Below are 17729 nucleotides of genomic sequence, written 5' to 3'. Positions count from 1 at the left end.
TGGGCTCAGCTCTAGACTCGTTTTTTCCAATAATATGCTTTAAAACAAAAACGAATAAATCATAAAATGTAAATTAGGGCAAATCAAGTTCGCAACATAAACAAAACTTCTTGTATTTGTTTCTTAAATCTTATTAAAAACAATCATAACCGGCAACATAATTTTTCCTGTTATTTCCACTCATGAACGAATTAAACATGTAGCCGATTCAATAAAAAAAAAATAATAAAAAAAAAATCTGAATCAAGTTCTAAATTTGCAATCAATCCCCCTTCCCCCTCTGCCAATTGAATTCAAACGCGTTCAATTTCCTATTAGATTGGCATTCGTAATGACAATAACTCGCAAGGCTAAACGATGTCTGTTTGCGGCTTAAATTTGGACACGCCATGTTTTTCACACGGACAATTATACTTGGCATGTTCTCGCTCGGGTAAACCATCGAGCTTATTTGTGTTACGATTTTCTTAATTTCATTTTTATACTTTAGGATAAAAATATATCACTTTTTTCACTTTGCGTTTAACTTTTAAGAAATCAAATAATGCATACGTTCGTTACGTTAATGAAATACATTGCATTAAGAAAATAAATTATTGGTGTTTTATTTTATTTTTTTAATCGACGATCATCGTCTTGAGCGCTCCATTCCTCTTTCTGTCATAGATCCCATCCCTACACACTTACAATACATTCGTTAACAACCAAAATATTCAATAGAAATAATTTATAAGGCAGAACAACGTTTACCGGGTCAGATAGCATATATATATTGGATATATCACGCCAATTGATTATACTTGCATAACTCTAAATCTTTTATCTGTTTATTTTACAACTGGCATCTAGTATGTTTGTAATATGTGCAACGCAATGAAATGTAATGCAATAAAGTTTCATCAAACCCATAATTTAAATCAGGAGCCCAAATATAAAGGAAAATACACCTTAGATTTGAAATTTAAATATTATATATATATATTATACGTTGAGGTTTTCAAGAAAAGAATATTTTATCAAGATCTAAAAATCAGTACCAAATATTTATGTAAAATGTAAGAATGCATTTAATTTATGAATTTACTTTTCTGAATGGAAATAAGATGAAGTTCACAAGTTTAAAAAGTTGCTGATTTCTTTTAATTTAAGGTTAATACAATAACCTTAATTAAATTTATTATAATTATAAATTTATTATAATAACCTTAAATTATTACAATTAATTAAGTTAAAATAAATTATTTATTTATACATTCTAAAAAATATATAAACCATAGTAATTGTAAATAACGAATTTAGCCTAATTATTACCAAACAATATTTATAACAGTAATTAGATTATATAATATTTAAAGTGAGATAATAAATGACACACTCATAATTTTCATAATAAATTTTAATTAATGTTGTAAAATAAAAAATAACAAGAGGTCAGAAAAACAACAATTTAACAAACAATGTACAACAAAAATATGCTCTCTAATACACTAATTTGACCTTACTATATATTACTGAAGAGGTGTGGAAAAATTTAATTATAGCTCAGCAAGGCTTCGGTATAAACTTGAAGTCAGTGAAATTTCATAGAAATATTTTTACATCATAAAGGCACATATCAACACTCATCAGAAGATAAACACATTGTTTCCCTTTAATATCAGAAGATACAATACACTTACCATAACTCTCAAAACTAAAGAAATTTCAATTTATCAGTAAATCATTTTTAAAAATTTGAAGCATATCAGCTGGAAATAAAACACTATAAAAGTGAAATTAGTATTGCACTTATAAATACAAAAAGTATCTGTAGCATTACTGAAATATTATACAAAACTGTCAAAAACACAAATAGAAGATGCATTCTTAAAAATACAAAACAATATCGAATTAGCAATTTGCATTTTTGAAGATTAACTTGCACAACTGCATCAATGGTATAAAATTTAAAATCAAAAGAATCAAATCAAAATCATCACAGAACTGTCATATTCTAATATTTTGGAAGCCACATTTCTATAATATTTTTACAACCCACTGTTAAAAATTAAATTCTGAAAAATTTTGTACTTTAAATAATTTATTTGAACTACATTTTGCCATCTAAGCTAAGTGTTCTAGTGATTTATATATTACAAGGCAATATTAAATTTTGGAAGTTCATCAGTTTCATTGTTTGGTATCGTTAAAACTCAATTTTGAGCAAATAAATCTAATAATGATTATATTAATCATATATAAAATTATTCAATGATTTAATTATAATTCTTATTTCAAACCATTAAGCAATTAACTTGTTCGGCAAAACTGATCAGAAAAATATATTCTAATCCAAGTTGTGGATAAGTGAAAATTTTTAATTTGCCTTTATAATATCCAAATAATAATAATAATATTTACAATTCTTAGGAATCAATTTCTATGATAAAATTATAAAAATAAGAATTTTTTTTATATGTATAAGTTTTTAAAAATACGTAAAGAAAGCAATTTAATAAAAAATAAACAATTCATAACTATTCATTTTATAATTAATTTTAACTATTTATAACAATTTTTCTAATTAATGGAAAGCAATAAAAGAATGCAAATGAAAGAATATCAAAAACTGTCTAAACATATGAGTTGTTTGAAAAACACTTATAATTGAAATCTTTAACATAAAAGTCAAGTAAATTGAAAACATCAGCACAGTCATATAAAGCAAAAGAACTTGAATCATTCTAAGATTTATTCAAATTGCCATTAAACTGTAAAATGCTGGATATGACTTCTCTTCATTTAAAATCTTTCAATTGCACTTCATTATATGACATATATATAGGATTTAATTGTATAAGAGTAGGAAATTATCAAGCTTATATATTATAGTTTTCCTCCTTAATGTTCTGCAAGATTTTTTTTTTTTTTTAATACTCACAGAAAAGAAAACATACATATTAATGTTTGAAAATGAGCATCTTTAAAGAAAATTTTTTTAATCATAGTATATGATGACAATGAAAAAATGGTGACTGAAAAATAGAGTATATTTCATTATTTTTATTACTAATATATTTTGAAAATATTTTTATGCATACAAAATACAGGGGGAAAGAATCAAGTCGAACAGAAAGTCAGTTTTTCAGAATAAAAACAATAAAAGGATTTCACACTTAATGGTGATATTTTTTTCATATATGAAAATGACATTTAAATACTATTAATATAATTCAGGTAGAATATAATTTGCAATATATGCAAATGAATATTATTTTCAGTTTATGATCTCATAAAAAGAAAAAAGATGAGTAAAATAACACTAAACAACTTTAATCCAGCAAATTGAAGGTAAATTATTTCATATACTCAATCGAGCATTGAAATTGTTTTCAACAAAATAGTTACAAAATATTTTTTTACTTATGTATGCCCAATAAACTCCAAAGTTGTACTTTTCATCTGCATTAAATGAATAATATGGGTCCATTGACATTAACAATTTAACATCAATCAATATTTATGCATTTAAGTTTAATGCATGGTGAACTATAAACGATTTTTTTTTTTTTTCTTTTTCTTTTGCATTTATTCAGTGTTTCAATTTGGTATTCAAAAATAAATTGCATACTAATTTTGAATAAAACACCATGTAGGAGTTTTATTTTACTATTATGTTTAAAGTCTCCATTGTTTTTTTGTAATTATATAGTTTAGATTTCTTTTTCCCCCCCTTTCTTTTTTCTTTATAGTAATTTTTTTTTCTTAGTAATTTTCCAAAAAAGAAGTAAGAAACTGATAAAGAAAATTCGTATTTCATTATTTATAATTGCATCATATTTTTAAATATGTGATACTGAATATTTGTAAAAGATCTATTTGAATTGATGACAAAAATTATTATATAAGATAAAGAATCACTAGAAATTGTTACAAATAATATTTTAAATTAATTAAATAAAAACACTGAGTAAATGAATTTTAAAAAATAATTTCATGATAATTTCCATTAAACACTAAATCCTTCCAGGATTTTTTATTTATTTTCTTTAACAAGCCAATGGAAAATACCTCAATGAAAAAAAGTGAATTAAATTATGAAGAAGATCCTCATGATGATGATTTCATCACAATGATAAAATTTCTGAGAACATTATAATCAGCCTCTAATGCAAGGTGATTTTCTTTAACATGGCTTTTCAGTCTTCAATGCTATTCACTTTTAATTTGATTAAGCACAGTACCTTCATCCATCCTCTTCACATTTTCCAATAAATCTGATCAAGGAAAACACTCCTATATTTACAGTAAATAATTCATTGTAGGAATGGGAAAAAAATACATGGCATGAGTGTATAGTGCACATTTTTCACTGGAATCTTATTATACACAGCACAACACAACTCACACACTTTATTGGCAATTTTTCAAATACGTGAAATTATGTAACAAATTTACAGATATTTTATCTTACAAAAGATTATACTTCAAAAATGACTTCCTAATCAGCGTCACAAGTTAGGATTAAGAGCATTTTCTTGAGAAAGAAATGAAGGTTTGTCTAAAATTGGTGGCCTTTTATTCAGCATTGCAAAGCGAAGAGTCCAAAGTCTAGCAATGCCATCAAAAGCAGCTCTGTTTTCCTGATATAGGCGTCCAATTTCGGGCTCCATGCAAACATGACAATAAGGATCTGTTAATAGTGACTGGATACTTATAAGTATCTGCAACCATTAAATCAATATATAAGAATCAGAATATAAAATCAAGAATCAATATATAAAATATAAATATGCAAAAAAAGAAGAAAAAAGAGTGACCTACATTGATATTAAAATAACTTTTTAAAATTTTGTCATACATTTTTTAATTTATTTAAATTTTAATCATTAAATCCGTATTGTCATAATTTTCTTATTAATCATTAATACTCAGTTTCTAATTTAAAGAGTGGTTAAATTTTACTTCCATGGCTAAATTGAATGTATTTCATCATTTGTTTTGTCTAACAAGTTAATATGCCTTCACAATACCTGAAAGAACTTCAAAAAGCTTACACCACTCAACCAGATTTTGAAGTCAAAGTACCATCCATCATTTTGAAATCTCTACCACTACCTCTGATTTTTTTTTAATTAAAGAGAAATTTAAAAGTAAAGCTTTGTTAAAAAATATTTTATGATATTTTAAAATCTCATTATATCTATAAAAAAATTCTCAATTTTCAAAAAACAAAATCATTTTAAATCAATTAGAAAACTGCAATATTGTAGACATCTCAAAACAAAATTAATATAAAAATAATATATAAGAAAAGCACAAGAATATTTACATTCTGTATTTTGCAAATAGAATCACAGAATACTTACGTATTAAAGCAAATTTCTTAAATATTATTGATTAAGAAATGTTAAAATGTCTTAGTAATTTTAAACATTGATAGCCTCTTAACAGTTGAGGTGTTTTATCTTGTTGCCTGGCATATACATATTCATTAATTGAATATGTAAAAATTGATCTTGCAGCTTGTTCAGATTTCTAAGAATGGGCATACAACAAAAAATTTCATAAATAAACTTAGCTGGGAACAAACTGCCACAGACAATTAAACTATCGATTTATTTTGAATACCCTAACCAAGAATATAAAACACCAATGAATAAAGAATACAAAAGCAAAATAATAATTCTACATGACTTGATTGTGAAAAAGAAAATAATACCTTTGAGATTGTTAAAATAAGGCTCCAATTGTCATGGATAGAGTCAATCCCTATGTCACCATGTCGACTTACATTGGGATGAAATATCTTGGTAATAAAACGAACAATAGGTGGTTTCATAGGATAACTAAAATAAATCACATAATAACCACTATTCAAATTAACAATTCTTTTTCAAAAATTGAGGTTATTTACAAACATGAAAAAATAAAATTAGAAATGTTACCATACAATGACAAAATAGATGTCATTAATTCAAAGATTAAAATGAAAATAAACTTACTTTAAAAAATAATAATGAAATCCGTTTGAATACAATTTTCCTAAACCGAAAAATTATAGTAATTTTGTGTAACAATATCTTGATATATTTCAAAGTTGTTTTGCATCAAGTAATAGTCCCCAAATCAAAGTTAGGGTTATTAATGAAATATAAATTCAGTCTCATTAAACACTAATAAAGCACTGAGTTAGTATATATTACAAAATCAAATTGATGCATTAACATCCTTATAAATTTATTTCTTAACACAATAATATAATTTTTATTGTTTTTCCCACTCAGTTAAATCTTCAAAATTTCATGTAACTGATATCCAGTTTCTAATGCTAATACTATATATTCTAAAAATATTCAAAAAGATTAATTGATGATTTAGAGACAGCCAGGAAAAAATTTCTAGAAGATCAGTAAGAATGTTTATTTTGGAATTAGAATTAAAATGAAGGGAATCTTTCATTCTAATTTAATATACCTTTTAAAATTTTCAAAAATGGAAGAAAATCAAATGATTAAAGATTTGATGAAACTAAAGAAAATGGATTGAAATTCAGAACAACAAAGTAATCTATTGTTAGAAATTAAACATTTTTTAATTGACTAAATTTAAGAAAAATTTACAAGGCTATTAAATTAAATTGGTATCATTTAAAAAATATATTCTTAAATTTTGAAATGGTGTAAAATTTATTCTTGTGTAATAATATTTTCAGAATTTATTGTGGGAAAAACAAAAACAAAAAAAAAACCAGTTTAATTAATTAAAATTACACTGAGGTAACATATTCTCTCCCTTCAAGGTATATATCTGCCAAATTTGGTAGATATAGGTCAAACAGTCTGATCTGTAGAACATCTACACACATATATACACACAGATTTATCATTAATAGAGTGTTGCATATATTAATAAATAATTCATTAATACTAAAATTTTAAGTGACAAATAATTTGACTATTTAAAAATCAGTTTTACAGAGAGAATTGAAAAAAAAATATTTTTTAGATACAAAAAACTGAAATGATTTAGATTTCAGGTATCTAAATACATAGATGAATGTTTTCATAATTTTAACAGACTTAGATGTATATCAACCTACAAACGAAATAGAAAGTAATGTAAACAATAATCTGTGGCAATTAAAGTCGACAGTGCAGGGAAACCTAAGCAGTATCCAATGAAACCGTTCCAAATATTCCATTAATAATTTAAAAAGTAATTGAAATATTTCTCTGGATTTACAATAAAACAATAATAGTGAATACATTATATAATTTTAAATGTAATTTATTTAATCCTATAGAGTTTTTTCTTCATTTAAAAGGATTAAACTTACTCTGCATTATTACTGTTGATGCATGAATTGTAACATACTGTCAACTTGAAATGCTACTGAATAAACGAGATTTAATATTTTTAATAACACAGTGCTAACATTCTAAAATTCTGACATGATATGATCATGAATTTTCTACAAAATAATAATTGTAAAAGAACCTTAATTACCTTGATGGAATTTGTAAATACAAGAAAAATGTTCCTCCTTCATAAGGACTATCTGCAGGACCTTCAATTGATGCCTGCCAATGGAAGCACATTTCATCCAATGGTGCTGCTTCAATACCCTCAGGGGGATCAGAATGCAATGATTTTAATTCATTTCGTAACCTAGTAGTTCTCCATGAACTATAAACAACATTTGGCTCAACCTAAGATTTAAAATATATCATTTACTAATGATTATATTATAATTTTGACATTTGCTTTATAAAATATATTTTAAAAAATATATATTCTTAACAAAACTACTCTACATGACATTTTCTTATCTAGAATAAATCATGCTTTGTCTCAATCATTGCTAATAGTTTTATCGATAAAGATCAATATGTTAACAAAACATATATGAAAATTTTCAGTAAGGAATATATATATATATATATATATATATATATATATATATATATATATATATATATATATATATATATATATATATATTATGCACTCTGCAATTGATATATATCCAGCAAAAATATTATCAGGTATTAAAAACTGCAACTCATTCAGTATTATTTTTTTAATTCCTTACAAATGTTAAGGATATAATTAATAGGTTTTTGCTTTGTGCAAAAGCATTTTCCATACATGCAAGCAGATTATTAAATTAATCATCTAAATTGAAATTAAGATTTAAATCTAGAAATATCCAGTTAATTAATTTTTTAAGAAAAATAATAAATACAATAGACTTTCTTATTTGATATAAATTGAATTGCCAGCATCAAAAATAAGAAAACTAGGAAAGCTTTTAATGTCAGACATATCATACACTAAATTTCGCATTTTTCATGTTACACTGCATTTTAAAATTTATAAAAATCAGTCCTATCTTAGTACAAAATAAACAAAAAGGCATTAAAAGGAATTGATTAAGGTAAAATAAGAATTAGCAGATTGCTTTTCTGTATAATGTGCAATAGATGCTATATCATATAATGTACTAAAAAAAAAAATGTGCAGAGGATTTCTCTTCCTGTCTAATATATTTCACAGCTGCTTCATTGAATTTAGTTCACTTTCTTGATTAAACATTCATAGAGAAAAATACAAATGAAAATTTGTCTAATTAAAATACAAAAACATGTCTGAAAATATAAACAAGAGTTAGAGCATTAACTACCACAGCTGTTTAATAGGTTTGGAATCTCCAACAGCACTAAATATAACTAACTGGATATTGAATGCCTAACATCTTGAAGCTCCTTTATAGCAAAAAGTATAACTACTTAATAACAGTAAAGACACCAAATACATTTTTCTTTTTATGGTATTTAATTTAGAAACAATGCTGATTAATAATTTAATGTCATACAACAAGATTCCCTTGAATTAGAAATTTGATATCAATGCCAATTCAAATGTTATTTATCTTGATCATTGCAAAGGTTATTTGAAAATAATTTCTCATCCAATGTGGGAGTCACAAAATGCTATAAAACATTAAAACATCCATCATTTTATTTACTAGAAAAACTATTTACAAATCATTAGTATTAGCAAAAAAACTGCCTTAACATCACATTTAGAGGAATTTTTACTTTTTACTTGAATAGTAATATTTTTAAAAGGTCATAAATAACTTTTTTCATCATTTGATTTTTGAAAAATAATAAAATATTATTACAAACTAGTAAAAAAATGCAAATTTTATACTATGGATATTTTTGTGCACCACAAACTACAGATTGGGGGAAAAACAATTCGTACCTGTTCAGTCATTTGATGTAGACACAGGATGCATGGTGCACTTAGAGCTCTATATATGTAAAAAAAAAAAAAAAAAAAAAAAAAAAAAAAAAAAAACATAAATAAGTAACAAGAATTATATATTTGATAAATAAATTTTGTAGCTTATAATTCAAATAATAAAAAGAGAGAGAAGTGAAAATTTGAAGGAAATAAAGACACAAAAACAGTAACAATAGAATTTGCATTTAAAAAAGAATATGGTAAAAAAGAACCAATTTTAGAATGGAATAAAATAACAGTATAGTCTATTTAAATATTATATTTTATTATAAAATTACAATATTAGTTCAATATTCATCTGACATAAATAATGCAAGTATTAGCTCAGTTTCAAAAATGATACGAAAATATCGTGTAGAATCATGTATTTACTGCAACTGAAGATCTTTCACCCAGTAAAATTGTTTGTCAACAAAACTATTTTTGAAAATTATTAATTTCTAATATTAATAATCACAACTAATTAAAAACTGTAAAATCCAGTGATGGATCACATTTTCATCATATAGATGCATCATTCAGAGAATATAGATAGAAATAATAAACAAAACTAATAATCTCCCTAAATTTTCACAAATTTAACTTAAAAAACAATGAAAATGAAAAATAACCTAATGAATTATAGAAAAAAACCCAAATAAAAGGTGAAGGTCTTTAAGTAGTCTATTATTTAAACTGAGTTAAATTTCATTATAATTTTAAAAGAAAAATTGTTAAAATTATTTCAGTATCATTGAAAACCTAATCAATTAAAATATAGACAAATAAAAATCTGCTTCATATAATAAGGCAAATTTCATTTACTTAAATATTTTATTTTATATTTTAGTACTTTATTTAATAACGAATATATATTTCTGCAGGTACTCACAATTTAGAATACATAATCCTCCAACAAGGAACAAGAAAAGAAGGTTTGAAAAGCTGCCACCGATTTTGTGTGTATTGCCTCCATTTTTCATCAGGATTGTTAGCTTCTACAACATTACACCAACGTTTGCAAACTTGAGAGCAATTCCATAATGAAAAATCATCCAAATAAGAAAATATAACTGTAAGAACTGAAAAAAGAGTGATGCCATTAATAAGAAAATTTATTTACATAACAAGAATCTTTTTGTAAAAGCTCTAATACCAGAATAATTGATTACGCTACCCAATTTTTTGAAATTTCTGATCAACTTTTAGCAGGATAAAAATTATAATCCTATTAATGAAAATTCATACTTATTTATGATTCAGATGATATATCAGTTGTTGATCAGGATAACAATATTTTCAAATTTTATTTTAGTTAAGATAAAACAGCCATAAACATAACAAAAACTACATTTATTACAGACTAGCAACTTTTAGTGACTACCTGGTTTGCTGGGAATGTTGGTTATCATTAATTTCTCTGAAATCATTTAGATATAATCTCATATTCATGATACTGTAAAATTGCCAGATATTAAATATATATAACTTTAATGATCTGCTCATTGTGAACATGACACTTTCAAAGTTGTGATATCATAGGAGACCATTCCCATATCATGGCATTATTAAAAATATAAATAAGTAGTTCATCCATCTTATAAATTTCAAGGTATTTTAACTCCCCTTTTCACCTGCCTTAAAAACTACAGACATATCAAACAAAATTCTTTAACTTTCAACATTGGTAAAAAATCACATATAATTGATGAAATAATGAGAAGGATTTCCACCTTTTAATGTATATATACACCAAATTTGGTAGTAGTATGTCGCATAATCTTGCTTGTAGAGCGATAACACACAGACATATGAATGCACACAGACACACACATTCATCTTTATTAGTGATATATATCAAATCCAGTGCTGATGTCTGCATGACATAAGTGCAATTAAAAAAAAATTAGATATACCTTCATTCGGAAGATTTTCCATTAGGCCTTCCTCGAAAACCTCTTTCCTCTTCGGGCAAATGAGAGCAGTAATACATTCTGATAGTTTATCCAACTTAGGCTGTCGCAATATTCTTGGTGGCCTTTCTTGTCTTTGCTCTAATTCAGAGAAATCAGAAGGTTCTTCATTCCCAGAGTCCTCAGAATCACTTTTCTATGAAAAGTCATATATAACAATTAACATATTGCATGTTTAAATATAAAATTAATTTAACTATTTATAAAATGAAATATTAAAAATATGTAATGATAACAAAAGCCAAACAATACACTAAAAACCATAAACAGTTTAATTTAGTTAACACATCCTGTATTAAAATTATTTTAAGATAATTTTTATATATTTTGAATATTTTAAGATAAGAATTATTTTGAGCTACATTCTCCTTTTCAAACCTCAATATCACATCAGCAAAACTTCAACAAAATTAATACGATTCAAAATTATCTAAATATATACAAGTTTCTGTAATTTATAAAATATTCTAGTAAAGCAACATATAAATGGTTTATAATTATCAGATACCTGACTTGGAATTATCAAATTAATTAAAGAAACTGTTCCACTATATACACAAAATTATCCGTTCATTCCTTGATATTCTTTTTATTTTCCACATAATATATCTAGGATTCTACCAAAAATATATGTTTTGGATTTAAAACAAAACTAAGACAAAACTGTGAAACAGAGTAAATTTGGATCTCAAGTTTTTAAGAATGTATTCATTTGCCGATTCACATACCTCTTGATAAACCACGCAACCATCAGGAATATTTACATCACCAGGATATAAAAAGGCATGACAAGTGACACAAAGAGGTTGTTCAAAATTAGGACCATAAAATCCACAACAAGCATAACAAATTTTGTGCTAAAATAAAAATCAATCATTAAACAAAAAACAGTTCTAACAAAATCATTTTTTTTAATTTAGTCTTTTTTTACAATTATTACTTTTTTACAATTTATACTTAATTGCAAAAATGCAAAGTTCTTACCCCCTCCAAATTTCTTAAGTGACTGAAGACAAAGCCTCTCATTCCAAAATTGAATAAGCACACATTACATATTATATTTCGACATAAAAAATTAAACTATATTTTTATCATAATTTACATTCAATTATTTTCTCAAACTGCTCAGTAAAGTTAATTTTTTCTATAGTTGTTTCTGTATATTATCTAAAAAAGATATTGGAAGCAAAGATTTAAAACAAGCAAAATTAAGTACAGGCAAACTGGTATTTAAAAAATAATGAACTTTTATGAATGTTTTATATGCTAATGAAAATAAAATTCAAGACCTTATGGTCATTACAGATTTTTTATATGCACAATTGTCATATAAGTTACATATATATTGGCTTATATGCCCTTTGTTTAAAACATTCATTAAATTACTCGAATCAACAACAGCTTCCTAGAAGTAATAAAAAGATTTTCAATTCTACATCGCTTAAATCTCATTGGTATGTTTTGTTACTGTTAGATGAATATTATGTGTCAGTATGTATGTTATAGCGTACCACTCCTTCCACTAGAGTTAAGGGCCACAAGTTTAAACCTGAATCCACCAAAGAACCATCATGTATGAGTCTGATGCACATTAAATCCATTGGGGCCAATTGCCCTCCTGTTGATGCAGTGCAGAAATTTAGAGAAGGGTGCCAGCTCAGATCTAATCCTCATCATTTGATTGTAGTTCAAAATTATGAAGTCCTTCCCAAAATAGCTCTAGTGTTGTTTTAAAATGGGACAATAATACAATTACGCTAAACTCTATTTGTGCTGTTCAAATAAAACTAGACTATGTCCATCAAATCATTAATTATCCATCATTAAAGATTTCACCAATAAAAGATCAATAAGCAAATTTATTCAGCCTGAAAATCAATAGAAAATGGCACAATACCATGAAGGTTCAACATCATATCAGAATAACGACCCTGTATCATTTATAGAAAGAAAAAAAATACCAAATTACATTAATTATCTTCTAGATCGTTAAAGTCTTAAAATGAAAACATTCTCATGTAAACAAGATCCATCACTCCTTGTTTTGCTAATTTGTCATAAACTTATGGAAAAAGAAAAATATGAATCAATAAAATGGAGAACTAAACCATGAAAAATAAAATATCAACATGAAGAAATAATAGTTTTATAATATAACCTTCTCCAATTTCTGAGACACCAAATAATACTATTTTTATATGTGAAAATTCTAACTATTATAAGAAATCACCTTGTTTAGACTATATTTCTCATAAATAGCAACAAATGAGAAAGTAAAAAGCATGAGTTTTTTTTATTTCAATTTAATAATATCATTAGGAAGCTCAGTAATTATATACATGTGATTTCTCCAAACATAATCCTGTACTAACTTTTCAAGAATTCCATAGATGGCTGTTCAAGAATTCTGGAAGTTGAGATCTTTTATTTGTTGTACATTTCTACAGAAAATCTCTTGTAGGTTATATTTTAATAAAAAATAAGACTCACTACAAGCGAATTCAACTTCAAAAGAAAAATATACTCAATTTCAAATCATAACAAACCAGGGTTACTCTTTTAAGCTTATGCTCACTGTTCTAGCCCAATGAGTATTTGACAGACAATTGCGGCATTTCAAACTTGATTATTCAAAATATTTTTTTATGGGTAATATGCCTTTTAAGCAATGAAGCTGAAGACCATCCACAATATTATCGCTGTTTCTATGTATGATGTCAGAGATAAGTGAAATGCTTGTGACCACTACACATGCAAATCACATCACAAAATGGTAATTAGTTGATGTCATGTACTGAGTGGCCATGCTTTGATTTACATTATTAGTTATCATAGTGCCAAGTGCATATTTATAAAAAGAATTGTTTGTTGCATCTTTCTCATGATAAACAATCACAGTTTTGTGGACAAATTACTAACTGATTGTGTCACTCTATGGTGATAACATTAATTTTAACATATCTCAGTGAATGTAAGGATGACAAGAATTAAAATTCATAAGTTAATTTTTCTTTTAATGCACTTTTATGAGTTGTATAATTATGGTTGACATGGTTTCAATCTACAGAGGAAACTGAGATATCTTATAAGTATTTTCATTATCTGTAATTTCAATATTATAATCAATCTTTAAACATTTTTAGGTTTCATCAATAAATATGGAAGTCTGTCATATCATTACTATACTATAATTTCAAATAGTAATAATATGGCAGAGTTTTTAAATAAATATCCAGTGTCCAGTTAAACATAAAATATTATATTCCCAAGGGAAATGGATTATGAATATTTTGTGTAACATTATAAAAATCAGCAAAAAGCCATTCTCTCTTAAAACTTTTAATTTTCTTAAAAAATGTTTCACAGTAATTTAAGCAGAGTATAAAGATTCTCCTACAAATAAGAATAATCTCCGAGGCAGATTAACTGATTGTAAGGTATCATGTGTTGTAGCTATTATACATTGTAGCTGAAAGATACTAGACAGTTTAAAGATACTGAACTCTAGCATCATAATTCATGTTTTTCAAATAATGGTAAAATCCTAGTCAATGTTAGAGTTGAACTCTTAAGATAAATGAAAATAAATAAATAAATAAATAAATCTAGTACATAAAATCTTCAACATAACATTCAGATCCAAATTAAATTAACAAATGTTTGAAACAAAATTATTTAATACATCATGAAAAAGTCAACATCACAGACACAAAGATAGTGTTAAATTAAGAATAAGCTTAATATTATTATGAATTTAAAAAACACTTCTATAGAAATTATGATAGTCAATATCCATCAACAGCAAATAAGGTCATTGAAGGAAAGTTCTTAACACAATGATGAGTAGAGTATGCTAAATTGTGTCAATCATTCTAATGAAAATGTTTCATTAAAATATGTTTAATTAATTCCTCCAAACATTTTTGAATTTTTTTTATTGATAATTATCCATCAAAAGCTTTGATAAGAAATTGAAATGCAAGATTATTAAATAAATTTCATAATGTAAAGTTTCAAAGATTACAATGAAAATAAATATAATCTCTCTAAATCAAAATTTATATTTTATAACGAAGGTACAAAAAAAATATATATAATACAATATCTAAAGTAAAATAATAATAATAATAATAAATGATTCATTAAATATAACAATGAAAATTCTGAAGACAAAGCAAGTTTTTTTTATTTAAAACACTCGAAAATTAAAATTCAAAGAAACTTATATATTATCCCAAATGGCATATTGTTATAATGTTATTTTTCAAATAAACCGCATCAATATATTCATGAAAATTAATGCACACAAACTTATAAAAATGTGATAAAAAAATTAATAAATTTTAATTTCCTGTTCAAACAAAGAAATATACATTAAAATGCATGTTAATGTAAAACTACAGAGTGAATAAATCCATATTAATGAAACATATTACCTATCAATATAAAAAGTTTCATATTTTCTAATATAAAATATTATATATCCTTTATGCTTCTATTAACATTTATGTTAAAAAAGAATTTTTAAAAAAATATTATTTCATTTCGGTTGAAATCTTTCAAAATTTTTAGTAGATTTGGATTAATCTACACATTTTCCATCTGAAGAAGGTCAGATTTATTATCCATAATTAAGCAAAACAGTGAATGTGATTTTCATGTTAGATAAAATTTTGCAATAAATCACAATTTAAATAAATTAAAAGCAAAATTCTTTTTCCCATCTGAAAATTTAGACATGCTATTTAGAGAGTTAACTTTTTTTTCCCCTGACAAGCAAGGTTTTTTTCAAAAAAATGAAAAATTAAAGCACATTTAAATTTCTTTTATAACCAGATTTTCAAAATAATGATTTTCTGAACAAATAACATCTAAAATAAATAATCAGATTGAATACATTTCAAATTAAAAAAAGATACATAATGGAATTTAACACATAACATTTCACTGTGTATAAAGTAATAAAATTTGCACTAAGTTTATTTTCTTCATAGTTAAAATATACACATATTTTTCATCTGATTATAACAAGTGAAGCTAAATCATGCACCTTTTCTAGAATGTCATTTATTATTTTTTTTTTAAATAAGGTATAAAAATAATCTTTATATATCCATGAGTAATGTAGACAAATGTTTACAATAATCTACTACAAAAATGCAGAAAAGTTCAACATCAATATATATTTATTATAAATTCCTAATATAACAAACATTAATAAAACAATTTGATTGTAAATCAATCTTCGATATACAAAATTTTCTTGTTATCAAACAATACTAAAAATAAACGATGAAAGATTCCCGAAATTCATACTTTTAAGTAAAATTGATATCAATTATAAGGTTATAACATTAATCACTATAAAAATCAACAATTTATTTTATATAATAAATGTTGTCATTACATGATAAATGCATCGTAACATTGGAAAAAAAATGTAAACAATGTGAATACGAGAGCTAAAAAAGTAGACCAAATAAAATTGGTTAAGTTTTCATATGCATAACACCTTATTAATGGAAAAAACAACAACATTGAAATACAAATTCTCAAATTGTTATAAACTAACTAAATCAATGTTTAGACTTCTAATATATCACGATCAGAATAGCAATGAGTAACCAAGTTGGCAAACGGAAAACACATAGTACTACTGGGGTGTGGTATAAAAAATTAAACAGAACAAAATTCTCATTTGACAATACCTGATAGAAATACCTTCGCAGCATTACTCTAGAATGGTCTTCACTGCCATCTCCAAGCCACTGCCGAGCGGTAGGCAAGGAATTTTTACGCATACGAACAACAGCCATTATTTATTCTCACGACATGTTTTACAATATGAAAATAGTAAAATAAAACAGTGAGAGATGTTGCCAAGAAATAGAATGTAAATTAATTACTTTTTATAACCTCAAACCCAATAGTATTTGAAAATGTGACTCGCTGAATACATTTGGACATGCTGTTGGCTAAGAGGTTATGTCACCTCTGAGTAAGTTAGAATATTATTTATTTAGTATATTATTTTATTCTGGAATCGTAATCATATATTCATAAAAGAAGAAAAAACGGGAGGGACGAAACAATGTGTACATGAAGGGTAAATATAAGCATCGAGGTCAAGCAGAAACGTATGTGGATTAGTATTCCATTCGTCAATTTCAATACTGCCGTTATAAGTAATTAAATATACATCATTCAAAAAATTCATAGAATCTTTTAATTCTTGATATTCCAGCAAAAGAACCAAATTTCCTAAAATAACAGGCCAGGGCAAATTCATTTATATAAAACCAACACAATGTGTTCCTTTTCAGACATCAAGATCGTGATCCTCCTTGAGAATCAATTAATGATATAGGATGATAAATTTTTATATAAAAACACTCCGTACTAAACATCTTTACAAACATTTGTTGAGTATATTATATTGTTTCGAAATGGAACGTTAAACATATAAATTAAAAAATCGTCTGC

The 17729-nt window shown here is 25.3% G+C and overlaps 1 protein-coding gene across 1 annotated transcript; it reads right to left on the bottom strand.

Moving 5' to 3' along the window:
* Positions 1–3751: 3751 nt before the first annotated feature.
* On the bottom strand, positions 3752–17114 carry LOC129984646 (uncharacterized). Its single transcript, XM_056094566.1, has 8 exons — positions 16955–17114; positions 11975–12103; positions 11190–11382; positions 10166–10355; positions 9253–9301; positions 7489–7691; positions 5702–5828; positions 3752–4703 (listed from the first exon to the last, which is right to left on the bottom strand). The coding sequence occupies exons 1-8, from the start codon at positions 17060–17062 to the stop codon at positions 4491–4493; spliced, it is 1212 nt and encodes a 403-aa protein (XP_055950541.1). The 5' UTR covers positions 17063–17114; the 3' UTR covers positions 3752–4490.
* Positions 17115–17729: the final 615 nt, after the last annotated feature.

Source organism: Argiope bruennichi, chromosome 9 (assembly GCF_947563725.1).
Source record: "Argiope bruennichi chromosome 9, qqArgBrue1.1, whole genome shotgun sequence".
Lineage (NCBI taxonomy): Eukaryota > Metazoa > Arthropoda > Arachnida > Araneae > Araneidae > Argiope > Argiope bruennichi.
Note: the sequence above shows the minus strand (reverse complement) of the source record. Positions and strands in the feature narration are given on the sequence as shown.